Raw genomic sequence first — 27706 nt, 5'->3', positions numbered from 1 at the left:
AGCTTCAGGAACCAGTCTGTAAAGTTCTTTAATTTACTCGACAATTACATCCTAAAGGCCTTCTGTGGTTCAGGGTTGTGTTGTAGGCACTAGGGCACAGTGTGTAAATGTAACAGATGAAACTCTCTGCCCTGTGGTTCTTGAATTCTAGTAGAGAAGACAGATAATAAAAACAGTGTGTATTGAAAGAAGACGCTGGAGGCAAGAGATACTAGGTGGCTTTTCAGGACATCTAAGCAACTGGTAAGGAGAGCTAGAACCAGAGGGTGGTGGGGAGCATGGATGCTAAGGCTGCAGTGTTTAAAAAAAAGACAGTAAACCTAATGACATGTGTCTATATATACATGTATATGGGTGAGTATGCGTATATTTATATATCTTGTAAGCATATCGCACCACCTTTATTTTTTCCTCATTTCACTGAGGACTGAGAAAAACTAGCTTGGCAGTTGATTAAATGTATGGAGCAAAGGAGACAAAAAGGTCAAAAGTGAATCTGAAATTTCTATCCGAATGACTCATGATGAGAATGCCATTTATATGGGGGAAAGGCAACCCTGGGGAAGAAAGACAGTTTGAGGTGTTCTATATCTATAATATATATGAAAACGCAGAGCCATCATTGCATGGAATTGAAGGCTGCTAAGAGGTGATCTAGTTCAGCTCCCTCAGTTTACAGGCGAGCAGATTGAGCTAGAAGAGAGCAAGTGATTTGCTTGAGATCATGCTGGTAGTAAGTGGTAGAATTTTTACTATTACAATGCTATATAGTATCCTCAGTACACTATTTGCTGGTACTGTTGTGAAATGGGGAAATTTTTATATTTCTTGGAGCTCATGTAGGTATTTTACTGGTTAAATCTTTGATCCCCCTCACTGGGCCGTGCACTAGGGAGACCCAGATAAGAAGGTATGATCCTTGCCTTGAAGGAGTTTAGAGTCTTGTGTAAATAAAGAATTGCCATCTATTGTGATAATTACTCTAATGAGATATGTACAAATGGAGGGGAGACATCGGAGAAGAAGGCTTAAGCCTGCTGGGCTGCAGCAGAATAGGTTTTACTCAGAAGGTAGCTTTGGGAGCTATCACGTGAAGATGTCCAGGCGTTTCCAGGAGGACATGGTGAGATGCATCTTTCTAGGCAGAGAGATGAATGCAAGCGAAGACCTAGAGGCCAGAGAGCAAGCATGTCTGGGAACTGTGTGTTCTTAGGTATTGCTGGAGCCTAAACTTTAAGGGGTTGCCATTGAGGGCAGGGTGTTGGTGGCATGAAGTGTTGCTGGCTGGTAAGGCAGTACCTGCTACACCTATAATTAATTACTGAGGGAGTTTGTGCAGAGGACTGATATGATTAGGTTTTCCTATTTGAACAATCTTTCAGGTTAATGTGGAAGATAGGTTGGGGGTCTGAGGGGTGGGCTTGGAAGTGGGAATGAGACTAGTGTCAGAGAAATAGATAAGGAGGCTGGGTATGAGGCATTGAGGGCTTGTAATAGCATGGAATGAACACAGATTTTGTTGTGGAATGAGTCAGATCCTGGCTCTCCCTCTTCCTACCTCTGTGACCTCTGTGATTTACCTTCTCTAAACCATTCTCCTTTATCTGTAAGATTAGGGGAATTAATATCTGCCTCATATGACTATATATGGAATAAATGAAATAATATATGGAGACAATTTAATACAATGTCTGGCATATCATATGCACCTCAGCTATAGTTCTTGTGGTTTATTGTGGTTATTAATAATCAACCTTGGGATTGGCACGGGAATAAGGAGAGTTGGGAGAGATGTTTAAGAGGTAGAATTGATTTCCAACTGGATGTTGGGTGTAAGGGAGAGGAAAGAATTTTGGGAAACTCCCAGGTTTCTGCTTGGCAAAGTGTAGACAAGGCAGGTATATGGGGGTTGGTTGGGTGGGTAAGTGTTGAGGGTTTAGGAAGACACGTTGAGTTTGAAAAATTCGTGGGCCATCGGCTGACAGTTATAGATGTGTGGGTCATGGATCAGTAATTGAAAAAGAGCAGTGGATGTGATGCCCAGGAGATTCTGTTGAGTGAGGGTGGAAGAGCACTCAGGGCAGAGCTGTGGGAAACACCAGAATGTAAGGGCCAGGTGGAGAAAAGAGAGTCAGAAGGAGTGGACAGAGGCAGGAGCCAGACCCAGGATGGGGGTGACCTGGCTGCCAAAGTTAGGGGAACATTTCAAGAAGTGGGTAATCAACATGCCAAATGCCTCAGGAAGTAATGTGCAAGCTGGAACATTCTCACTGGGCTTGGTTACTAATCAGAGCAATGGGGAGGGCAGTGGATGGAGTGTTTGGAAAGTAGAGACGGCAGTGTAGATTGCTTACGGAGGATAATAAAAAGAGAAGGGAAGGAGAGAGGCAGGGTTGCAGTTGGAGGTATATGAAGGGCCATGAAAAAGTGGTTTATTTTTGTTTGGTTTTGGTTTTTCCTTGTTTTTTTTTTTTTTTTTTAAATGGGAAAGACTTGGCATGTTTATATGAAGAGACGGGGTTAGTGGGGAGATTAAAGGAAAGGGAGGGGTTGAAGGATGGAGCAAGGTCTAGGAGGAAGCAGGAAGAGCAGTAGAGACACTTTGAATTGGACAAACACTTCCATGAGAAACTGCCGGGTACGTGGTGGTGGTGTATTTGAAATCGTTTCTTTAAATGCGACCATAGTTAGAATGTTAATTATTCATCACGTACTTACAGACCTATATTCCTGGGGAACAGCCTGATACCTTTTCTCCTGTGCTTATCTTTCAGTTGAGGAGCCTCTTTGTAACTTCCACTCCCCAAACTTCCTGAGGATCTCAGAGGTGGAAATGAGAGGTTCCGAGGATGCGGCAGCTGGAACAGTATTACAGCGGCTGATCCAGGAACAACTGCGGTATGGCACCCCGACTGAGAACATGAACTTGCTGGCCATTCAGCACCAGGCCACAGGGAGTGCAGGTCCAGCCCACCCTACAAACAGCTTTTCTTCCACGGAAAACCTCACTCAAGAAGACCCACAAATGGTCTACCAGTCGGCACGCCAGGAACCGCAGGGTCAAGAACACCAGGTGGACAATACGGTGATGGAGAAACAGGTCCGGTCCACGCAGCCTCAGCAAAACAACGAGGAACTGCCCACTTATGAGGAGGCCAAAGCGCAGTCCCAGTTCTTTAGGGGGCAGCAGCAGCAGCAACAGCCGCCGCCGCAGGGGGGCGTAAGTCATGGCTACTACATGACCGGGGGCACCAGTCAGAAGTCCCGGACTGAGGGGAGACCCACGGTGAACCGTGCCAATAGTGGACAAGCGCATAAGGACGAGGCCCTGAAAGAACTCAAGCAGGGCCACGTCCGCTCTCTCAGTGAGAGAATCATGCAGCTGTCACTGGAGAGGAATGGTGCTAAGCAACACCTCCCTGGCTCAGGGAATGGAAAGGGGTTCAAGACAGGAGGCGGGCCTTCCTCAGCCCAGCCTACAGGTAAAGTGCTGGACCCCCGCGGTCCTCCACCTGAGTACCCCTTCAAGACCAAGCAAATGATGTCCCCGGTCAGCAAGACCCAGGAGCATGGACTTTTCTACAGCGACCAGCACCCGGGGATGCTCCACGAGATGGTCAAGCCTTACCCTGCTCCCCAGCCTGCGAGGACAGAAGTGGCTGTCCTGAGGTACCAGCCACCCCCAGAGTATGGGGTAACGAGGTGATTATCGAACCTAGAGGTTTCACTCGGCTTTTTAAAATTCAGCAGTCATGTTTGTAGCACTGGTTGTTTTCAAGGCATGTTAGGTTGTTGTCATCAGTGTTCTCTTTTTCTGTGCGTAATATTTAGTAAGCTACTTTTTGGCCAAAATATGTGGAGTGAAACGAAACAGAGGGCATTTGGGGATTTATGAGTTTAGGGGAGGAGCCTCAGTTGTTGGCTGTCCCTGGGAGCTCTGCCAAATGGCCAGGCAAAACAGCAGTTTTCCTGGCTGGCTTTGTGGAGACCATCCAAACTCCTGGAACATATTATTACCACGGGATTTTATAGAGTCTTTCTTCATTGTAGATTTTAAAGGAAAATGTAGTCTGAATGCTAAAATGGAGGAGTTAAAGGGACTGTAGAAATCATACTGTCCCACCCCCTTATTCAACAGATGACAAGCTAAAGCCTGGAGAGATTAATAAATTTCCACAGTACATAACTCCGAGGCAGCTGGAACTCGGCTCAAGTATCCTGTCAAAATCTTTTCCCTCCGTTACCCTGATTTCTCTTCTGACTGATTGATAGACTCAGCACCACTTACTGAATATGTGTCCTATGCAGCCCTGTACCAGCTACGTAGTCCTTTCTCTTAAGGACAACCTTATAGCATTGTCTCCAGGGAAACCAGCGTATGCATACATCATTGCAGTGCAGTGTGCTATTTTTGGATAGAAGTGTGCAGAGCACTAGGGGACCAGACTGAGGATAGTATGACTCGCAACTGGAGGGACCGGGGAGAGCTTCGTAGAGGGGGTGACATTTGAGTTGGGTCTCCAAGAATAAACAAGAGTTGTGGGTTACAGGTGAAGTAGCAGGATGTACCGTGCAGAGGGGAATGTCATTTATTTAGATAAAAAGTTTAGGAGGTTTTGTCTGGAATGAGCTGCAGTAATGCGAAGCACTGACAGGATAGGATGTGGTAAGAAGTGGCAGAAGATGTGTTTGGACAGGAACGTTGAGACCAGTGCATGAAGGTCTTTGAGTGTCAGACTCAGGAGTTTAGACTTGATCCATCAACAGTTGGGAAAACCAGTGTTTTTAAGTAGAGACTGTTGATGTTTAACAGGCAGTGATGTTCAGTGGCAGTGAAGGAGGAACTGGAGGAAAGGGAGAGTGGCGGCTACAAGGCCCTGGGGCAGATTGAGTGGTCCAGGTAGAATGGGTGAGGGGGGCCTCGGTTTGAGGCCAGGGCGTAGGGGAGCATTACGTGCTAAGAGAGGAAGGGAAATAGAACTGACAGGATTTAGAGATTGATTAGATATGAGGAATAGGGCAGTTAGAAATAAAGCAACTGGAAATCAAGCTCGCAAGAGAGAAATTGGGTCTGAAGGTACAAGTGTGGGATTTGCCAGCTTTGGGAGGTTTCTAAACTTGCCTGAGGAGAGCACAGAGCATGAGAAGAGAAGGCAAGTGGCCACTGCCTATTATTGGATATGTCTGCATTTGCACAAAGGATGTTATTGATCTGTTTCTACATCGAATGAGCTGAGATTTCCCCGTGCTACCCCATGTGGGCAGGGCATACGTTGGTTGTACCTCTTCTGAAAAAGGAGTGACTGGGCCTTGGCAGAGAGAGCTGACTGACACATGTCCCTCCATTAGGCTGGGAATGCCAGCACTGAAACCGTATCCCATCATTCAGACCTCTGACAGGCAGTAGGACTCATTCTTCCCTGCGCATAGTCAGACCCCACTGGAGAATCCAAGATGGGGCCCCCGGGGCTCTTATTCTTACCCTTTTATGGTTCCGTAAGCCAAAGGAGAAATTTAAATTAAAAACTATTAGGCTTGAAGAGGGGGAAAAAAAAAGTCTTCAAATCTCTGGTATTTGTGCCACATTGATTAACCAGAATTGTTTCAAATAATCCATGCTGTTGATCCCAGAGTCATATCAGACTTTGGTTTGTGATAATTCCTGTTTTTTCCTGAATGTTTAACTCAGCCTCTAGAGCTTGACAGAAGGTGAAAATATCCCCAAGTGAAGTCTCCATCCTTTTGGCTTTACTGTTTGTTAAATGGCAATGCACAATGTGCATCATTTTGCTTTTTGTGCCTTGGCAGTAGGTGTGACATAAGGTAGGAGACATGGGAAGGGGAGGAGGGAAACACTTCTTGGAGGTTTGCTGAGTTATTTGTGGAAGGTGTCATTTGTCTCAAATTTGTGACGTCAAAAAGAAGAAATGTATGAGGGATGAGAGCCGATTGCCAGGTTTGGCAGCTGGATTGACGTGACACATCAAAACGTCCCAGGATACACAACAGACAGGCCATTGAGGCTGAGCCCCAGAACTATAAGGCCCCTTTGTGAGCCTGGCCATGACGAGCCAGCATGGCTCCCGCGGCACAGCCCGTGGCTGACAGGGTAAACAGAGTTGCATCCACACCAGCCCTGCTTCAGACATATTCCACGTGGCCTGAACGCCAAAGTTTGGATCTGAAACTCAGCAGTGTGTGTGACGTTCAAATTATCTTTGACCCAAAAGATGAGCAGGACTCTTTCCAATTTTACTGACACATTCCCCTGAGCTTAAAGGGTGATCTGTCATTAATAGTGAAGGTTTAGAAAGCTGCAGGCTGTTGGGTCTGTATATCATAGACTACTGGACGAGAAGGAGAGGCCTCTGAGTGAGTTCCCTGAGTCCATCTCCTTGCCTCGTGCTGCAAAAATGGACTCAGTATGTTGCAAATATTCAGTGGTTTGATCCAACCCATTATGTTGTTGAGACTTGCCTGCTTTTCGCCTAGAGACAGAAAGATCGAAAGAGACAAGCGAGACAGATCTTAGAGCTTAGGACAAGAGGAGTAAGAACTTGGAGTGCTTGCCTTCATTGCTGATTCACCATAGCGTACAAATTCTCTCACCTGCTCTGATCTGCTAAAGATGGAGATGTGTGGTGGATTGTTACAAAGCACGTTAGACTTCTTTCATGGGAAACCCCTCGGAGAGGCCATCAGTCAAGGCTTGCCCTTTGTCCTGGGTGAGTTAGTGAAGCTGGTGGAGATGCAGGGACTAAGGTGGGACTTACTGGGGTAGCTGGTGGGGCCCTCCAGGGAACATGAGCCAGCTGAGGATAAAGGCTCTGGTTTTGTTTCTGCTCCGTCTTCCTTTTCCTTCAAACTGAAATGGAGACGGGTAGACATAGAAAAGGTGAGAATGGAACAAGTTGTTCCATGGAAAATTGTGCTTAAAAAAAAAAAAGACAAGCATTTGGATGTTAATTCTGACTCACTTCGTAAAAACAGAGTACTTCTGGAAGCCGCGACTTGGCTTAATGGAAGTGAATGCATGAATGAATACCGGTGGATGATCTGATTTTTATTAAAGCAGTTTGGAGTACATTAGTCAAGTACATGTTTGTTTTCCAAAGAAGTCTGTCCATGTTTCCAAAAGTGAGAACTAAAGATGCTATAAAATTACTTAAAATATCCTTTCTTAATGTAACCACTCTTAACAATTTTCCTATACAAATTAATTTTTTCACGTTATAGATTATATTCAGTTTAGTATCTTAGCTTTTATTAGATAGTGTTTTATCATGTTTTTTATACAATATTGGTTTCCATAACGATCCTTTTTACTGCTGCTTAATATTTCATGAAGTATATAATTTGCTTCACTTTATAAAGAATGTTATGAGCACCATCGTGCATGACAGATTTTCCATATTTTGGTTTAGTTCTGTAGGATCATTATTTAGAATTGAAATTATTGGGTAAATTGTAGTGAGCATTTCATGACTTCTGATACCAGATAACTTGGTAAAAATATTACAGTGCCTGTTTCACTGTTCTTTGATCAATGTAAGTCATTATAATCAGAAATTTTGCTAATTTAATAGGCAAATAGTGTTAACTTCTTATTTTAATTGTAGTTATTAGCTAGGTTAAATTCTGAGAGGGTATATTTTAGTGGTTAGATTTATTTGATCTTGAAAATTGGTTCTTTGTGTTTCCTGTTCATATGCTTTTTATATTTTAATGGATTCAGAGTAAACTAAAACCTGTTTTCACTAACACTTGCTCTGATTTTCCAGTTTCGAGAATTCCATTTTCACCCTTAGTGGGTGACAGTGGAGCAGAGGTGGGTGGTGGTGGTGGCAGTAGGACTACACTGTCTGGTGCCTACTGTGTGCCAGGCACTTGGTGTGGCTTATCCTCCTTCACAGCAGTCCTAAGGGGTACATACTGTTAACACCCCACTTTTATATATGATAAAAACTTCAGCTTGGAGAGAGAGAGAGGTTAAAGTAACTTAGTCACGGGCGCCAGCTGGGAAATGCAGAAGCCAGTGCACACCTGGGTCTCTTTGCCACACGTTGCACATCCCGTTCGGTCACACCGTGCGTCTGTGTGTCTGCTGTATATTACAGTGCAGCAAAGATTTACATTTTTACTCGGTGTCACTTTTCTGGTGAATTTCTAATCAGGTGTATATCTCTCACCTGGTGTACATACAGCCTATGCTCTGCTCACCTCTGTTGTTTTAGGACCAGAAGACTGAGTGAGTATTCCAGACTCTGGGAGGAGGATCCCGCAGATATCCTTTTTCTTCCATATCCTGGAAGACTATAGGAGCAGACTTAACCCTGCCGACAGCTCCAGGCTGTGAGCTTAGTCTGTCTTGGGTTTGCTTGCATTTGGAAGTGGGAACCTGGAAGAGTGTTGCCTTGGCCTGTTTTTAGCAGAATGTTTCAGTTATGGACGATAAGTGATGTTTTAATGATTAATTTTTATGCTTCTGGCAGCATCAGTTTGGAAAATGTGACTCTTGTTGGTGAAAAGAGCATTTTTTTCCACTCTCTGAGCCTGTCCACTGCCTTTTTGCCCTTTATCTTGGCGGAATCTTACCTGTTCAGCATAGGGGGTTTCATTTACCAGCTGACCGGAAGCAGAGAAGAGTGGAATTGTTTATTATTAATAGTTTATTCATCTATTAATACATGAATTTGATTTCTAGTATGTAGGTAGATACAAAGCATGATATGGTGGCGTTTGACCCAGCCCTTCTGTCCTAAGCTGATAAAAACATCATCTTCTAAGATGACGTCAGAGGAAGAGGTGCTATGGCTGTCTCTCCACAGAGCGTGCTCGCTCCCTTCTCTTCACGGGCAGCCAGCATCACCACCATCCTTCCCATCAGTGCAGGGGCCTTGCAGTTTCCTGCATTAACGGAAGGAGCCTATGGTGCGACCAATCCCCCAAATCGCTCACATTTTCCTTAAAAATATGCGCCGTGCATTTCCCCCGAGAAAACCTTTTGGATTGATTTTATTTAAGATAGAGTCAAAGTTACTGACATTCTCTTGAGAACAAATGACGGTGCAGGGAAGAGGGAGGGAGCAAAGTGGGGCAGAGCCCAAGAGCACATGTGGCAAATTAAAGAGCGAGAACGCCTCTCCCCAAGAAACCCATGTCAGTCCGACAGTGCAGCCAGAGTGCAGATTAAAACATGAGCCAGCATAAAGATATGTGCTAAAGAGCAGGTCGTAGTCTTGGTGGGCTTGAGGTTTGGAATGTGCCGTAGTACAAGAAAGAATGTTTGGTGGTCCCATCTTGCTTTGAGTTGGAAAAGGCTGGAGGAAAAAGGAGAATTTTTGGAGTAAGTGTATGTTTCCAAAATTGTGAATTATGATTTGCAGTTTATATAGTCGTGAAAATGAATTGCTGTGTGGGACCAAAAGGTAAGCCAGACCCACATCTATTGGATTAAAAAGTATGCGTGGTCCTAAACAAAAATGAGGTTGAGAGGCCTTATTTAAATTCCATCAGCTAAACGTGTTTTGAATACCAGCATTAGATCTCCGGAGTTTCTCCAATTTTTAAGCTGAATTATGGCTGGATGAGCCAAGTAAAATGCCCTGTTTATCCTGAGAAACAACCCTGCTGTATGGGAATTTCAAAAGGCAAGGGTCAAGTTCAGGTTACTTTCTCAGGAAACCTAACACAATTCCAGCTGTAAGGCATTAAAATGAGTGACTTCTCCAAACAAGAGGATTATCTATATCCATCCTGCATAGTCATAATTATGACTTTAGTTTACCCAAGAGTGGAGTCTTAATTTGAACATTTGGGAGAGTCTTATGGTATCTGCACAACTAAAGGGGTCAAGTTGGGAAGGCAGTATGTTTAGGAAAAGATTTGAGGGGGGTTCGAATTCTGGCTTTTCCACTTTGTGGCAAATTTTGTAAATTCTTTGAGCCTGACTTTCCTTATCTGCCACTTGTTATAGCTGAGTTTTCCTAAAACTGACTTGCTTCCTGACAGAAATAAAACATGTGCATTGTAGACAATTTAGAAATATAGATAACTCCCACTCCCCCACCCCCTAAAAAAGAAAAAGAAGGAAAATAGAAATTACCCACAGTCCCATTACCCAAAGAAAACCACTGTTAGAACCACTGTTCACTATGTTGCTTTGCGGGTCAGAAAATTATAAGAAAATACTCTTAAGTTGGAAAGCTCTGTATAAATAGGAGGTACTTTTATTGGGCAAGAAATTGTAAAATTTGAACTTCTTCACAGCCAAGACGCCCTTTATTTCATCTCATTTTTCAATTGTTTTATTTCATTTTGTTTACTTTTTCTGATTATCAAAATAATAATGCTGATATTTTGCCTATCTTTATTTTTCAAATTTCCTATAATGTACATGTATTACTTAGATAATGAAATGTCTTTTTTTCTAAGTAGCTATATATATTTACTGTAGAAATTATATAAAAAACAGAAAAATATGAGGAGTAAAAAAAGGAAAAACCCATAAACCCATCACCTGCAGATAGTCACTCTGACCTTTCGTCATAGTTCCTTCTAGTCATTTTTCTCTGCATTGTTTTTCACACAGATGAAATCCTAATATGTGTCAGATCTTGAGAATTTAAAAAAAATCTTTGCCTAGGAGCTCAGTAAAAGCTTGTTGAACTGAATTGTTAATGTTGATAAACTGAAAAAAGTTGTTTTGATTTTATTTGTCTATTAATGTTTGCTTTGGGAAGTATATTTGGCTGCTTGCATTTTCTCTTTTGAATTACTTAATCACATCCTTTATCTATTTATCCATTGAGGTTTCTTTGCCCGTCATGTTTTGAAAAATTCTTGTCTATCACACAAGCCATATTTATTTAATGTTAGCATGATTGCCTAATTGTAGCTAGGCATATAGTTTAACATATTGAATATAGCGTGCTGTTCACCACTGATGCTTGGGGACATATGGACAACGGAGTAGGGACTGCTGGTCTGTTTGTCTGACTTGCTTTGATGCTCAGTGGATTCTGGAATTCTCTCCAAAATGAGGCCTTTTGGTGTTTCGTGTATGAGCAATATGGTCTAGAGCAGTGCTGTCCAATAGAAATATAATGTGAGCCACATGCCTAATTAAAAATTTTCTAGCAGCCACATTTTGAAAAAGTTAAAAGAAGCAGGTGAAAATAATTTTAAAACATTTTAGTTAATCCATTTAAAAACATTTTTAAAACATGTTTTAGTTAACCCATTATAATCAAAATTACCACTTCAATAGGTAATCAACATAAAAAACTATTAATGAGCTTTTAGTTCATTTAGTGGCTGTGGCTGCTGTTTTGGATAGCACAGGTCTAGAAGGAAGTAAGAATCTGTGTCCGAGAGAGAGTGTCCTGCCACATATGGACATCACCTTGTGCTCTTGTTCTGTTGCATTGTAAGAAAACTCTTCTGAACTGGAAGATTCTGTGGTGCTGGAGTATGCTTTGACTCCTCATCGAGGCTTTAAGATTAGGGACTATGATTCTCACCCCATAGGGTTTGAAGCGTAAGGGACACCCAAGGATGGTGCTTCTTGCCTTTCTCATAACACCCATTAGCAGTGTGTGATCAAATAATAGAGGCTAACAGGTATTAAATACTTTCCTAAAGATAGACGCTATCTGTGTAATGCTTTATATGCATTATTTAATTAATGCTTACAACAACTCTGTGAGGGAGATACTATTACTGTCACCATTTAAAAGTGAAGAAATTAAAAACTTGCCCATGGTTACATGGCTAGAAAGAAGCAGAACCAGAAAAAAGAGACCCCCCATATTAAGGAACAGTGCTGGTGTGACCACACTCAGTGCTAGGCTCTGTATTGGGGCCATGGGATACAAATGATAATAATTATAGTAATTGTGATAACAGCTAACATTAGTCCAGTATTTACTTTGTGCCGGGTTCAAAGCCGTTTTTTTGTTTTTTGTTTCCCCACTTTGTAAAGACTGAGATCTCTGGTTTGTGAATCCTCTGAGCCTTAGCTTGCATACTTTAAAAATAGGATGATACATGGCATGAGAGCAGTGAATGCCCAAATTTGTGAGAATTAAATGACACAGTAGATGTAAAGAGCTACGTGGCACATTTACATACAGTTATAATGTAAATACATAAGTTAAAATAAGCATATGTATTAAGTCTTGTTATATATAAAGAGGGGCAAATGGACCATTGATTAGATGTCACCAATAACCTTCTTTCCCTATTCCGAATACCGTCATCCCTCTAGTTTTGAGCTGCATTTTGTGACCCCAAATACATAAGAAGAAGGCAGTGGCGCAGAGCTTTGTTATTATATTGGCAACGTCATGATTTGAGATTCTACCTACCAGTATATTATCCAGAACAAATCTAAATACCAGAGGTCTCTTCCTTAATAATACAGTGTTGAAGGTTTAGCCTTTCTTTGAAAGTGCCTCTTCTAACTTGCTCTTGGGCTTAGGGGCCAAATCAATTAACAAAAATTTAATTAGTATTAACTTAGTATAAGTCATAATTTTCTACCCTCAAAAACCAGGCGTGCTAATAATTAGGGAGAAAAGACACACATGTTTGAAAAATGAAATAATATGACATTTAAATAAAATTCACGAGAACAAAACCCATGACATCAGGCAGTGGTGGTAGATTGTCAAGAATGTGATTCAGGCAAGGTTGTAAGTTCAGAGGAAAGAAATGGGTGCGAATTCCGCGGTTGGGCTATGCGCAGGCAGCATGGTCCAAGTCTCTGACAACGGAGGGCCAGCCTACAGAGCTTCTCTATATTACCCCTGTTTTGTCTCATAGATACGGCTCTTTAGATGCTTTGATTCCTGTTTTTAATACATCACTATGTACTTGGGGAGAAAAGGCTTTTTCAGTCCTTCTTTGATGCATTTAAATAACTGGTCAGTTTGATGGTAGATGGAAGAAAGGTTACTTTCTATGGTGTTCCAAGGCTCATTCGGTCCCTTGAGCAAGGACCAGGACGTGTCGGTAGTACCTGCCTCGTTTTTTGTGAGGATTAAGCAAAGTGATGAAATGCGGTGTCTGGTAGGTAGCAGAGACCCTCAATAAATGTTAGTTAAAAATGCTTTCGGTAGATAAGACCTTCACCTGCGGAAGATAATAATGTTCAAAATAAGTAACAGTCCAAGAGAACAACTCAGGAAGTTTCCCGCCTTTACACTTCCCCTGAGGCTGCTCGAGCCTACAAAAAGTTCTGATACTTTTGTGTTAGGGTGTGAATCACGGACGTGGTGGTGGCTCAGACTGGGCCACACAGGAACCCAGGATCAGAGGACCAAAGGGCGCTGCCTTTCCTCCCTGCTTTCACTAGTACAGGAAAACAGTGACCTGCATGGACCCTGGAATCAAAAAGCCTGGGCTTAGAGCTCCTTTATGTTCCTATTGTCTCCGTTATATTTTGCAAGTTACTTACCATCCCATGCCTTTTTTTCTCATCTATCTAGAGAGACTGACAATGATACCTATTTCGTAAAACAATTATAAAGGTTAAAATGAGATGATGCATGCAGCAGTTCATATTGCTGCTGGAATGTAAAAAGTGCTCAATGGATGTTGACTGTAACAGAAAAATGTTATTGGACTTCTCATGAATGCCACACTCAGTACTAGGCTCTGTACTGGGACCGTGGGATACAAATGATAATAATTACAGTAATGGTGATAATAGCTAACATTAGTCCAGTGTTTCCTTTGTGCCAGGCTTTATACATATTAACTCCTAAGTCCTTTAACGATGACCTAAGTGGCATATAGTCCCAGGAAACCGAGACACATGATATGGAATAAGGTAGCTCTCTGATTTCACAATCTAACACGGGAAATGGGCTCACAGATAGACAATTATGGCATAGAATGCTATTCGCAGGTAGTTTCTCAATAAACAATAGTTCCCATCCCTTTTCCCCTTTTCTCTGTATCTCCATTGCTATGAAGTATTTATCCTGATGGCCAGTCAGTAGCCTTCTCTTTGGAAGCTGAGGATAAGTTGTATCATAACACTCGCATGACCATATGTGAAATTTTTCTATTTTCTCCTAACACTCTTTCCCCCTCATTTACACTAAGCACAAATCTGGCTGTACAGATCTTAGAGCCCACCAACCCCACCTGGCTGAGTAGTGGGGCCCAGGAGTAGAGGTTTGCTGTTCTGCCTGCACCTCATCCATTGTAATGTGGTGTTGGTATTTATTGAATATGTAACCGAGTTATTTGTGCGACCAGTGTTCTCTGTTTAATAGAAGACTTCCCGTTTTGAAAAGGCCTATTCTTTCTTGTCCCTTAAGCTTGGCGAACACCCTTTTCTTGCAGTGCCGCTCAGGTAGCTAGTCACCATCATGGATGACTTAGGCTGGCGTTAACAAGGCACTTCCTTTTTGCTATATAACGGAGAAGATGAGCTCATCATGGACCATAAGTGAGTTCCATATCCCAGAGTTCACTAGATATTAAAAGAAAGAAGCCCCAGCCCAAAGCTGCTTGGGTCAAAGGGAATCCCTGATGCTTTGGAAAACGGGACTGTAGGCTCCTGTGGACCCCTTAGCTCCGAGGAGACCACCACATCTATCCCTTGCTTTGAATGAAGTGTGAAGGGAGTATTTAGGAGGTGGGAATGGGAGTCTGCCTTTGAATTGAGGCCGTGTAATTTGTGGTATTTTGTCTCTTGCCAAGGTAATCTCTTTCCATGAAAAATGTACTGTAGGATTTAGCCAGCCTGCAAGAATACACTTACTCAGTAACAGATCTGTGGTTCTTCTTGGGTCCATGCCTGCTAGGAGTACCAGTAATTGGGTGAAAGCTGGGCGTTGTGAATGGCACTCCGGGGCATTTCACTCTTGGGATAGAGTTGGACCTCATACACTCAGGATGACACATATTCACATACACTTCAGTACTGAAGGGGCCCAAATTCATCCAAGTACAGAAACGTTTAACTTCTAAAGAGATGCCCAGGTCATTATGTAATAGGTGTGGAGAGGGAGGGAGGAGGGATGGTTTTCACCTCCCCACTGACAGCATTTCTATCTGAAATCTGAGGATGGCTGGAAGGGGGAGCTCACTTAAGGAAAAAAGAATCACATTGAGCTCCATGGTTCTCCACCTTGCCTTGGGGAACTTAGATCTGGTTATTTTCACATGAAATGGAAGGGGCTTCTGGGTTGAAGGCATAAGGAAATCTAGTAGGGAAATATCTCCTAAGCTCAGATGGAGCCTCTGATATTAGCTACCAAAGCGAGGCCTGTGGTTAGTTATTCTGTTAGGTACTGCCGGGTTTATTCTGAGGTCATCTTTATGAATGTCTGTATATCCTTGTAGGGAGGGCTAAGATGACCCTTGTCAAGTTGTCTTCTAGAGTTTGACATTTAACTGCCAGGAGTTGGCATTCAGAGGAATCCTGGCTACAAGAAATGCTTACGGAATGAGAGATGGAGGCTGACAGGGTCTAGAAACATGCCAGCAAGTATACTTAAAAGGAAAAATGTAAGGCGAAGCAACCTCCTGGGAAAAATGGGAGTAGCTCTGAAAGCTTTGACTATGGATGGTCATGAGTAATGGGAGGTGACACAGGTAACTTACAGATTAGAAGTAGCTGAATTTCTAGAGGACTTATTTAGCCCTTTGAGGCAGAATGTTGATAATTTTGGGGTTGCTGATAATTATTAGCACCCCAGTTCCCAGATTGAGACCTAAAGGCTGAGGGGGTCAACAAGGAAACTAGTTTTCCTAAGTCTGAAGAAGTGAGACAGCTGTGGTTGGAGAACTACATACCAAGACTATGTTTGCTGTCTTTACCTGTAGAAATTGTTCGGAGGCCTTGGCTTAGGCTGAAAGAAAATACATTGGTTCTTATAAAACTGGTTAACAGAATAGTGAGGAAGGAATTACTAGGGAGTGGAGGCAGGAGATGGAAATTCATAATTTAAATGTAGGAGCTACTACCTGGAATTTGAACCATCAAGTGACACTTGTATGTGTTCTTTGTAATGTGGCTAAAATCAGACTGATTTCCAGACCTCTTCACTCCAGCAAATCAAAACACAAAATATAAAAGTTCCTTCCCCAAGATTTTTCCCCTTTCTTTAAATGGTATCCCTGTTTATTTGTGATTTGTGTAGAACCCAAAATCGAAGAATAATTTTTAATTTTTCTTCTCACTTTTCCCTTCCCCATCCGTAATATATACAAAACCTATCCCAAATCCATCTGTTATTTCTCTTCTGCTACGTCCCCGTGAACCTTCCTTAGTTCCCACCGAGACCACACCTAGGCCTTCTCACTGGTCACCTTTCTTCCATTCTTGCCACTGTATGTACCGTCTACATACCTTAGGCAGGTAAAGGCAGCTTCTCCACTGGCCTCCGTTTACACCCTGAGGGAATGGCTTGGCTTACAAAGGCGTGGGCCATCTAGCTGTGACTGCTTTTGCTGGCTATGGTTTGTATCAGTTGGCTTTCTTCTGCGACTTGACCTTGCCCATGCTAAATCCTGATTCCCCTATCTGCATGCTTCTTTTTCCCACTTCTCTACTTTCTCCCCCCAATAAACAATAGTTCCCCCTCAATAAACAATAGTGAAACCCCTGGTTCCTTCTTGCCTGTCATTCAGACTTCAACATCTGCTTCTCAGAGACTCTTACCTTGACCTGTCAGTATGAACCTGCCCCTCAGTCATTCACTGTCACGTCTCTCTACTTTGTTCTTTGGAGAGTACTCATTGCTTTTCCATACCTGGCTTTGTTTGTTTCTTGTTTGATGGCTTGCCTGTCTCTCTGCCTAAGAATGTAAACTACATGAGAGCAGAGGCCCTGTCTGTCTTGTTCTCTCTACTCCAATGACCAGAACTGATTCAGAGGGAGACATTTAATGTCTGTGGACTGAGGCACTGAACCTGTCGTACTCAGCCCAGCATTGGAAAGTGCATTGATGACCTCTGGTAGTGGAAGCCATCGATAGTGGATATATCGCTGGGGCTTCCTTCCTTCTCCACCATTTCCCTGGGGTCTGATTACTGGTCTGTTTCCTTGCAGCCGCCCATGCCAACTGCCTTTCCCATCAACCGTGCAGCAGCACAGCCCGATGTCCTCCCAGAACTCCTCCGTCAGCGGGCCTCTGCACTCCACCTCCTTGCCGCTTCCACTTCCGGTGACCCTGGCAGCTCCACAGCCCCCACCTGCCGCCTCCCCCAGCCAGCAGCTTGGTCCAGATGCATTTGCAATTGTGGAGCGAGCCCAGCAGATGGTGGAGATACTAACAGAGGAGAACCGGGTGCTTCACCAGGAACTTCAGGGTTACTATGACAATGCTGACAAGCTCCACAAGGTATGTGACTTCCCTAGGGAAGAAGAGGGAGAAGGTTCTCTAGAACGGACAGAATTCTTTACCTTTTTGTGGGGGGCTTGAGTCACTGACTCACTCGCCAACATTTAACTAGACCCCTTGTTATGTCAGGTACTGCGTAAGGCCCTAAGGAGACAAAAATAAACATGACACAGTGCCCGCCTTGGAGGAGCTTACGGTCCCCAAGGGGAGAGTTGCCTATGCTGATACCTGCAATAGAATGTCGGGTGCTACAGGAGGTACAGCAGAGGTGGGCCTGAGAGTCAGAGCGTTGCCCCAGGTGGGCAGTGTGGAAGAGGGAACACCGAGAGTAACACAGTGGAATGAGTTGAGAGACAGGTTTTCCGTTAAATCTGGGAATCTCGGACAGGAACCTTATGACTGTCATGCTTGTTTCGTTAGCTGATCTCTGCAAAAAGCAGTGTTGTCTCAATGCAGGGGAGAGTATAGTTACTGCGTGCTCTCTCCATGCTTGTGACTTATCAGGTGGGAAGATGCTGCGTAATTCCAGCCTGTGAAGTTATTATGGGAATATGAGGATGTATGGCAGCCATCATTCTTAGGGCTTTATGCTGAGAGCCAAAGTTGATAAGAAAACATCCAGCAAGAGTGAACTGTTGCGGGCAGTGATTTCATGATGACTCACACGTCAGCACCTGAAATGCGTCAGGTAGAATAGAAAAGGTGCGGGTGAGGGGGCAAAGGTAATAGGTGTTCTAAGGCCACAGGGCACTCGAGTTTCCTTTCTGGAGGCAAGGAGGCACGTGTGGTAGAAGGGATCTTATGAGTCTGATTGCCTGGTTCTGTCCTGGGCAATCAGGGGCGTTTGCCAAGAAGAAGGGTAGGAATATAAACCCTGCGTGACCACAGGAGCCTTGTCACTTGGTTCCTTATGACAGTTAATGCTCCTGGCTGGCCATTTAGTGTTCCCCATTAGTACTGCTCTCTCAGGTCAAGCCAAGTCTTTTTGCTGGTCAGAGTTTCAGAACAGTCGCCCTCCTGCTTTCCTGAGGGCTGGCAATACATCGCTGGGAGCAGTGGTGTGATGGTAGGAATGTTCACAGAATCTGCCTGAGCACGTTTATGCAGAACTTTCACTGAAAAGGTCTGGAGCTCCCGGGAGTCAAGACCAGACTTGGCTCAGAGAGCTCTGGCTGCCTTTATTCGAGGGGGTGGGAATGATAGCCAGAAACAGACGGGCTGCCTAAAGATTGCAGACGCACTCCCACCCCAGTCACATCTTTATGATGTAGGTGATGTTGGATCTGCCGGCAGTTTCTGGGTGTGGGCTGGGATTGTATCTCGTGAAGCTGAAGAGTGGAAACACGGACCAGGGAGAGGCAAAAAGTTTTACAAAGAGGATAGTTTATTAGAGGCGGGAGAAGAGGTTGCAGCTCCCGAGCTGGAGGGGGTCCCGAATGGGGGGTGCCCCATGACTGAGGCAAAAGCTCTTACTTTTTATACCTTCCCTTGCCTGCTTGGGGAAGGGGAGCTGTTTGAAGAAGGGAATTGACGCCTTCTAATGAAATTTGTCTACCAGGATTGTTCTGCTTGCCCATCCTAAAGGAATTAGCAAAGTAACCCACTCTTACCTATCAGATCTGTTCCATTTGTCAGGCCAAAACGAATTTTATGATTAATCTCAAGGCCTTGTCACATTATGTCCTGGAGCGAAGGAGTGATTTCAAAACCTGAAGTTTCGGGATATGGCTGTCTTTGTTTATTCCACCAGGGACCTCCCTGTCTACCTAGGGACATGTTAACTCTCCTGTATCATTTAGAAGTTGGGAAACAAGTGTGCTGTTTCCTGGCCTTGGCTGTAAGTCACTGCTCAGGCCCACGCTTGCCTTGGACACCTCCCCGGGCAGCTTCTTTCCAGGTATGGTCTGAAAATTGGAAAGGACCAACTCAGCACTTCTGGGAAATAAGTAGTTCTTTCTTCTCTCCCTAATGGAGCTCTGTGGCAGACATGTCCAGGGATTATGCAGACCCCCCCTGAGGGCAGAGTTTGGTTCTGGGTCTTTTCCCATGGATGTTTTTGAATAGTTACATGGAGGGTGTAGAAATTGGGAGGTCTTGTTCTTCTCTATTGACTTAGTAACATATACTTTGTTGACCTGCCAGATGCATCTCTTTTTTTATGTTGACGCATATTTCTATTTTGATAAACAAAAATCAATCTCCCAGTGACTCATTTTCCCTGCACAAAGGAACGATTCTTAAAGTTTGTGGCCAAAAGGGTTTTGGTGACTTCTGAAGAAGGAGAAAAATGAAAAGCCGTTTGCCTTCTGGAACCCAAAACTCCTTCAGTCCCTTGAATATCATAGATGGTTCTATAGATAGTACATTTCGTTGATCTGTCGTATGTCACACTGGAATTGTCAATGTCAAAACTCCGATTTTTGGGCCGGCCCAGTGGCTCAGGCGGTTAGAGCTCCGTGCTCCTAACTCTGAAGGCTGCCGGTTCGATTCCCACATGGGCCAGTGGGCTCTCAACCACAAGGCTGCCAGTTCAATTCCTCGAGTCCTGCAAGGGATGGTGGGCTCTGCCCCCTGCAACTAAGATTGAACAGGGCACCTTGAGTTGAGCTGCCTGCCGGATGGCTCAGTTGTTGGTTGGAACACGTCCTCTCAACCACAAGGTTGCTGGTTCGACTCCCGCAAGGGATGGTGGGCTGTGCCCCCTGCAACTAAAAACCGCAACTGGACCTGGAGCTGAGCTGCGCCCTCCACAACTAAGACTGAAAGGACAACAACTTGAAGCTGAACGTTCAGAACCCTCCACAACTAAGAGTCAAAGGACAACAATTTGACCATTGTTCCCCAATAAAGTCCTGTTCCCCTTCCCCAATAAAATCTTTAAAAAAACAATAAAAAACAAAAACTCCGATTTTGACGATTGCTTGCCATTCGCATCGCTCGTTCCGTAACCGTTCTCCACAACTAGGACCAGGAGACAGAAGAGCTGCACGAGCTCTGTGACTTAGCATTTCGTGGCTTGTGCTCCCGAGGTCATCCTAGTCCAAAGCCTTCCCTCAACGTCAGCCTCACTGCTCAGTTGTCTCCCAGCAGCTGCTTGAGCCTTAGGTCTGGGGAGAGGACTGTCGGGTGAGTGATGACTTTGCTTCTCAGGGATGAGGACCCCCACTTTGGGTGGAACCACTGTACTGCGTCATAGGATGTGGCTGCCCTGTGCCAGCAATAACATCCAATCTGGGATCCTCATGCCCTGGGACCACTCGCAGAGAACCAAAAATAGATGAGTTTTTAATTGCAGGGCTTCACTTGTGTGTACTGTGCCAGGGACACCGTAGAAAGAACGACTAACTCAGAGACCGCCAAAGCACAGCCTAGACAGCAAGACCCTGTTTCCAGAGGCAGGAGGTGGTGAATATCACTATTAGTGTTGGAATGAGGGTCAAGAACCCCCAGAAAGAGCGGTTGTTTTGCAGTATTTCCTTTTGGTCACTCATTTTGCTTCTCTTTCCTCCTAGTTTCCCTGAAACATAATTAATGGACAGAGTTTCCAGCAGGGCCAGACTGTGGGCTGTTGAGCGGGTTGGCCTCAGAAGCCATCCGAGCATAGGCGGACATTGGAAGGGAAAGGGCTTGAAGGCATTTGAAGGCGTTTACGGTTTCTGCTGGCTTGCTTTAGTGAAGACCCTCTTCTTCTGCGAGTGCAACAGCGGTGGCTTTGATTGGGCAGTCTGTGACTTAGACAGTAGGCCTGTCGTTGGCCCTCTGGGTCCCTGAGTTATGCACAGGAAGGTGCTCAGGGAAACAAGCCAGCATCTAGAGCTTGGAATGGCTGAAATTGTCTCAGGGCTCTTCCCTGCCCATTTGCCCCAGGCGGCTGGGTTTTCCACTCTGCTCAGAGTTCTGCTTCTGGGACAGTGAGTGCTTCTCTGTGAGTTCAGGGGCTCTTAACGGCCTGGACTAGAGGGTTCTTGACACCTGGACTGGAATAGAGGACGGGCGCTGTGAAGGCAAACCTAGTATTCTCTTCATACAATCACACTCAGAGCCTGCACTGGCTCAGATGGTTCTCATGTCAAGGCCAGCCTGTCCAACCTTCTCTTCTTCTTAGATACTCTGGACTTGGGCGGATAAGAAGAGGGTGTGGTTCTCATTCCGAAGGAGTGTGCAATCAGAAATCACAGAGCTTCGTGTCCTTGAATAGAGGTCATTCATTTCTTACTTGAATGCTTCCAGAGAAGAGAAGCTCGCCACTGGGCATACTGCATTCCTGGAAATTCCTAAGTTAGGAAATTCTTAAGTTGAATCAAAATCTGATCTCTTTAACTTCCTACATTTAGTCGTCGTTCTGTCCTCTGTCACCACACTGAAGGAGACTAATCTGTCTCCATCATCACAGCTGTCATTTCTCATAGGAAATACCTTATCCTGAACTAAGACTCTTACCCTTTCTCTCTTAGTACCTATAAGCACATAACCACATCCCAATTCTTGTTTTAGTGTTTGAAATTGTAAACTACGCTGTCAGAGGGATCCTGCAGTTTCCTTTTATAGTGTGCAGAGGGAAGTTCTTTTAATGAAAGGAGAAAATCCAAGCTCAGGTGTGGTTTATCAGTTGAGGAAAGCGACCTAGTTGTTGTGGGCTTGAAGCTCTCTCTCACGGTGGATGGTGGATGCCTCAGGCTTTAGGGTCCTCTCAGCTTCCTAGCTACAAGGTGATGCCCTTCTGTCTTGTAGGAAGTGTCCCTGTGGCATGCCCATCTGTCTGAAAACAAAGGCCGCCTTTCATAGATGAAATTCGCATAGAAATGGGGGTATGTTTTGGAGCCATCTCTTTGAAAACAAAATTAAAAGGAAGGAACCTAATTTATGGTAGAAGTATGAACAGGTTTCAGGACATGCTGTTCTCTCTGCTGCCACATTACTGACAGTTCATAATCTCTTTTAAAGAAACAGAAAGGCCTTGTTGAACTGAAGGGACCGTGGAAGATCCCATCTGGTATTAGGATGCCTTGAAGATAGTAACGTGGTACCGACAGGAGCCTTGGTGTTCTCTGCTCTGCCCTGGTTGGCTGCTACTAAGCAGAAGCCCTGATGCTCTCCAGACTTTTCATTGGCCTCTTCTGAGACGTGTCTTGGCTCCATGGTAACCTCTGGAGGCACCGACCACGTTCTCTCTCCTCTTTTAAGTTTTTGGCTTCCTGGCTGTGGCGCCACTGGCTTCAGTCTCTCTCACTGGTTCTCCTGCCCCACCTTCTCCCACACTGTTGATGCCCCCCGTCCTTGGCCCTCTAATCTGTTGATCTCCCTAAGTGGTCTCCACTATGTGCCTTCATCTGTCATCTGTATGCAGTACCACAGCTGCGCTCCTGACTTTCAGACCTGTATCTCCACCTCCTAACTGGAAATCCTTGCCAAGATATTCGGTTGGCTCCTTAGACCACACTATCTCCGAAACCAAACTGGTTTTCTCTCTTTGGTAATCCCATTTCTCTTGTGTTCATCCATCTTGGTTAAGTCTTATTACTCCATCTTCTAAGCTTTGAGTGTCTATGTGCTTTTCTTTCTTTCTCCCTTCATGTCCAGACCAGTCACTAAGACCTGTTGATTCTACTCTTCAGAGTCTTTGGAGTTTGTCCTTTTAGTTGTCCTAGTTCACACTGTTGTCACCTGTCACTGAATTGTTTACAGTAGTTTCTTACCTGGACTTCTTTTCTCCTGCCTTGTCTCCCCACCCCCCACCCTCCAACCCCAGCCGTCAGTTTGATCTTTATAAAACCTCAGGTAAGCTCATGCTAATACGGTGGTATGTCCTGCCTGGCCCTCCCACCCCGGTGATTCTCCCTTGCCCATAAACTCCCTCCTTTTGTTTCTAACCTCTGCCACTTGCGCCTTGCTTGCTCTCACCGCCTGGGCTACCTGTCGTGTCAGAGACACGCACTTTCTTTCAGGGCTTTTTCTTGGCTCGTGCCCTAGCTTCTACCTAGGATGCCAAGGCCCTTTGGCCTTTTCTTTTCTGCTTGGCAAATTCCTGTTCACCCTTCGTTTTAAATGGAATTTTCTGTAAAATTTTTGTTAAAGGAACTCCTTCTCACCCCTGAAAAATTACTTTGTCTCTAGGCTGTCAATAGCGTTACCACACCACACCCCTTGTCACATTGCGTTATAGAAGTGTATGTGTCTGGGTACAGGCCAACTCTAGACCACTTTCTGGTTTTTAGGAGCTCCTTACTTATTTCTGTATCCTTGGCACCCAGACAAATAGTAAGTGTACAATAGATATCTGTTAGGATATGTTTTATTTGTAGGAGTCTCAGCAGGAACTTTCTGATCTGGACAATTGGGGTTCAGGCAATTGGTGTGCCTGGCTCATGGTGACACCGTCTCCTGTGGAGACCGAAAACATGGTGCAGTTCTCTTCGTGCCCAGTGCGGGGCGCTACTGCTCTCAACGCTGCCCACTTTGCCTCTGATTCCGACTACTGGCTGCAGTTCATCAGGTTTCTATGTTTGCAGACACTCTTTCTCCTTTCTCCTGCATTTATGTTACACAGCAATAAAATGGGGTTTATCTACTTTGATATTTACTTCAAAAATACAATTATATTAGACTCCTGTTATGATTACAGCTACTTGTTATAGATTTATATATGCCATAGGTTAAAGGCTCTCCCAGTTACAGCTCTTTATTTAGTGAAGTACAAAAAACAAAACAAAAAAAGAAACCCAAAAACAAAAAATGGTTTTAGTCCCACATCTTACCATTCCTTCATATAAAGAGGTTTTCTGTGGTACATTTGTTTACAATTAGATACAAGTCCGTTTGTCTTTTATAGGGATACTTTTATAGAAAAGGGGGTAAAAATGCACAAAGGTGCGTCCCCGTCAGTGGGTGTTTGTTTCTCTGTGGCTGGGTGGGAAGGTCTCTAGAGGAGCGCCAAGCGTGAGATCTGGAGATACGGATTCTAGTTGTGGGCCTTTAGTTTTTCTGTCCTTTTATATTTTCCCTTATGTTAACCAAGAATAATAATACTAGTTATAAAATACCAGACAGGATATAAGAGGTTTAAGTTGTATTCAAGTTCACCCCTTTCTGCTACTTCTACAGAGGAGCTTTTCCAAGGTGACATCAGATGATCCAGCCAGACGTGTGAGCCTGCTTAGCCCCTTAGAGGGCAGATGGAGGGAGGTTGGAGGTAGGGGGAGGGAATTGGTTACACGGTTTGGGAGACATGAAACTGAAGATGCAGAAAAGGCTGTGTTGACAATATAACTGTCACACTTAGAATGTCAAAGAGTCAGTGTCACTAAAGTGCCGATGTAAATGCCAGAGGGCCACTTTCATGCCATTTCTTTGTTTTAGTTTGAAAAAGAACTTCAGAGAATTTCGGAAGCCTATGAGAGTCTGGTCAAGTCCACCACCAAGCGAGAGTCACTGGACAAGGCTATGAGAAACAGGCTAGAAGGCGAGATTCGAAGACTTCATGATTTCAACAGAGACCTCCGAGGCACGTCAGGTTCCATTCATGCTCTCTCTACTCCAGACTACCCGTGTAGCTCACAGCCTAACATCAGGTCCAGATTGTGGTGGATAATCTTGTAAATTCCAACCACCTGAGGAAAGGGCGCTCAAAGAACAGACTTGTTCTTTGCTGCCTTGTCGATTGTAGGTCGCAGCATTGAGCCTGAAAAGTGACAACCTCTGGGAGAAGTGAGGGCGTATGTGTGTAGCTCCTCTTTGCTTAAAAAGTACTTAACAGTGACTCGTGACTCTGTGAATGGGAATGTTTGAAAAGACCGGTGTTGGGTGCACAGCCCTTCCCACATCAAGCCGAGTCATTTGGTAGCATTCTTTGAAAGCCAACACTTAACACTTGCTAGGTGTTATATAGAAGACAAATGTAGACATATGTCTTTCTTGGGGAAAAACAAAGGCCCACAGTTGTGGAAAAAGTAGATAGATTCCCCGAAAGCTAGATGCCACCTGCTGCAGGATCTTGGCAACCTCCAACATGCAAAATGATTTAACCCATAAAATTTACCTTCACTTTCAGTCAGCCACGCCACTTTTCAGTTGCTTCATAGGTCAAAATACTCAATGTACTGATAATTTCCAGTAGTTAGATCCTACCTTTTCTGTTACTGCCAACCCTTTTGTATTGCAGTTTCTTATACTTTCAATAAAGACTTGTTAAGCTGAATTAGCTAATCAAATAAATGAAGATGAAGATTTACCAAGTGGTTTGAGCAACCACTAGAACTAACTAGAATCTTCATCAGTTGGGTCATTTTGACCTTTTTAAGGTACAGATAGTAGTCACTGGCTAAAGCAGAGGGCTGACGACCACGGTTAGGCTAGGACTGGGTCTGAGGCCAAAGAGACTCAACCACTTTGCAGGGACTTCAGATCAGAGGTTCACTGGGCTCGCAGGCAGCAAAGCGTGTTTTTCTTAGAACCTGTTCTTAGCTGCCTCCTGCTGGTACATGCCTTGGCATTCGGTTGCATAAAAGCACAGCGTGGCATCTCAGGACTCTTCTTGTGATATTTTGGAAAGTATTGTTCCTCTCCAAACGTTCAGTTGGGCTCCTGCCTGAACCTCTCTTTATACCCTGCTCTTGGCTCCCAGGTCATTTCTCACTTGATGATGACTTAGATCCATATGCATTTCTCTGTAATCTTTTCCTCTTTGTGCACAGATCGACTGGAGACGGCCAACAGACAGCTGTCCAGCAGGGAGTACGATGGGCACGACGACAGAGCGGCAGAGAGCCTTTATGCTTCTCAGAGTGAGTCTTCACGTTGATCCATCCCAAAGCTGGTATTTTTAAAAACTGGGGGCCTAGGAAAAGAATCGTGCTCATTTTAAGTAGGCTTTGTGCTGTGTGCTTTTTGTTTTTTAATTTACTGTGTAAGCTGTTGGGCCTCCTACATCTGCCTGAGACAAAGCCAAAGTTGATCCGTATTATTTCAGTAATGTTTATTCTGACTTTCTGACTCGTGTCACCTACATGATCGCGTATCTCCATATGTGATGCTTGGTTCCAAAAGCCATGGAGCCCATTTCAGCCCGGAATACAATGAAGAGTGGCTTCCTGTGCCTCAAGATTTATTGGGACAATATTATATTAATTTCACCAAAGGCAAATGATAGAATCAAATGGGTTTGGAAGAACCATTGGTGAAGGTTTGAATTTCTGAAAATTCATTGTGCAAGTCATAAATGTAAAACTCCAACGGTCTTTTTTTTAAGCTGTTCAGAAAATTGAATTCATTTCTATATCATCATTCTCAACAACATTGGGAGTTAATGTCTCACAAGCTAACGACAATGTGAACCACAAAAGGTCATTTATCGACACTGGCCATCCGTTGTATAATGGTGCTATTCTGATGCCTGGATCCCTCAGTACAGCCCTACGTTTTCAAGGCTGGGAAATAATTGCTTAAATTTTCAGTTTCCAATACTGTTCGGCTGGAGTGAAACTCCTTTGCTTCCCCCAAATTTACTCATGATTATACTCCAGTTATTAGTCACAGTTTCATTTTTTAAATTCTGTTTTGGCAAGTGGACACTAGCACTGTGTAGGCCTTTTGCCTCGGAGCCTTTGTGGTCTTGCAGTAGGTAAATTGGCCTGTGCTCCAGATTCACTTAAAAGGCTGTATCAGCATCTTGAATTATTTACTTTCCTAACAGAATTGATCTCTTCTTATGAGTGCAGGATTTACCATCTCGTCTGAGTTTTCGTTTGACAAATGACTCATCTGTACTATTTGCATTTAGAATTTTGACACCTGATTTTGGATGATTATTTGCCGAGGTAGAGTAAATATCTTTGTGGCAGTTATGTCAGCAGTGTCACTGCTGATTCTCTGCCTTCTTGTCAGGGCATATTGTTTTGTCACTTAGTTCAGGTCAAAATAGAAAAGCCAATTAGTTTAATCTGATGGGCATTTGTTCTAGCCTCCTAGCCCAGGCTGGGCTGATGGAATAATAGGGTTTGGTGTTGTGTGAGTTCAGAAATGTTTCTGAAGACTTCAGCCTTCTGGCTGAAAGCTAAAACATCAATAATGCAGGCAAAGAGGCCCTTCCAGCTTTACAGGCAATGATTTGTTCTGTGCGAACATGCTGCGTTGTGTTCCAAAGGCATAAATAAGAGAGTCCAGAGGCATTTTGCAACTGCTTATAGGTGTCTCAGTGTTGACATGTGATATAATTGAATCTAGGCAAATCATTTGAAGCAGGTTTCCTAAGAGTAGTATTTTTCAGTACCTAGTGTTTACACACTTTGTGCCTTCATCACGCTTTATAATTATTTGCATTAGCTTTTCCTCTCCTGGTGTGGCCAAGA

General features: G+C 44.0%; 1 protein-coding gene across 6 annotated transcripts in view; it reads left to right on the top strand.

The window, feature by feature from the left end:
* Window positions 1-27706, top strand: part of AMOTL1 (angiomotin like 1) — a 154938-nt gene that overhangs the window by 84721 nt on the left and 42511 nt on the right. For all 6 annotated transcript variants that reach the window (XM_019737546.3, XM_088791502.1, XM_074335585.2 and 3 more), the window contains 4 exons: window positions 2775-3702; window positions 17072-17363; window positions 24720-24864; window positions 26054-26143. In XM_019737546.3, the coding sequence (XP_019593105.2) occupies window positions 2775-3702; window positions 17072-17363; window positions 24720-24864; window positions 26054-26143 (1455 nt within the window). The remainder of the gene's footprint in view (window positions 1-2774; window positions 3703-17071; window positions 17364-24719; window positions 24865-26053; window positions 26144-27706) is intronic.

The sequence above is a fragment of the Rhinolophus sinicus genome, chromosome 14 (genome assembly GCF_057876585.1).
Source record: "Rhinolophus sinicus isolate RSI-liver-muscle chromosome 14, RSI-T2T, whole genome shotgun sequence".
In the NCBI taxonomy this organism is placed as follows: domain Eukaryota; kingdom Metazoa; phylum Chordata; class Mammalia; order Chiroptera; family Rhinolophidae; genus Rhinolophus; species Rhinolophus sinicus.
The sequence above is the reverse complement of the archived record's forward strand: the minus strand, read 5'-3'. Positions and strand labels throughout refer to the sequence as shown.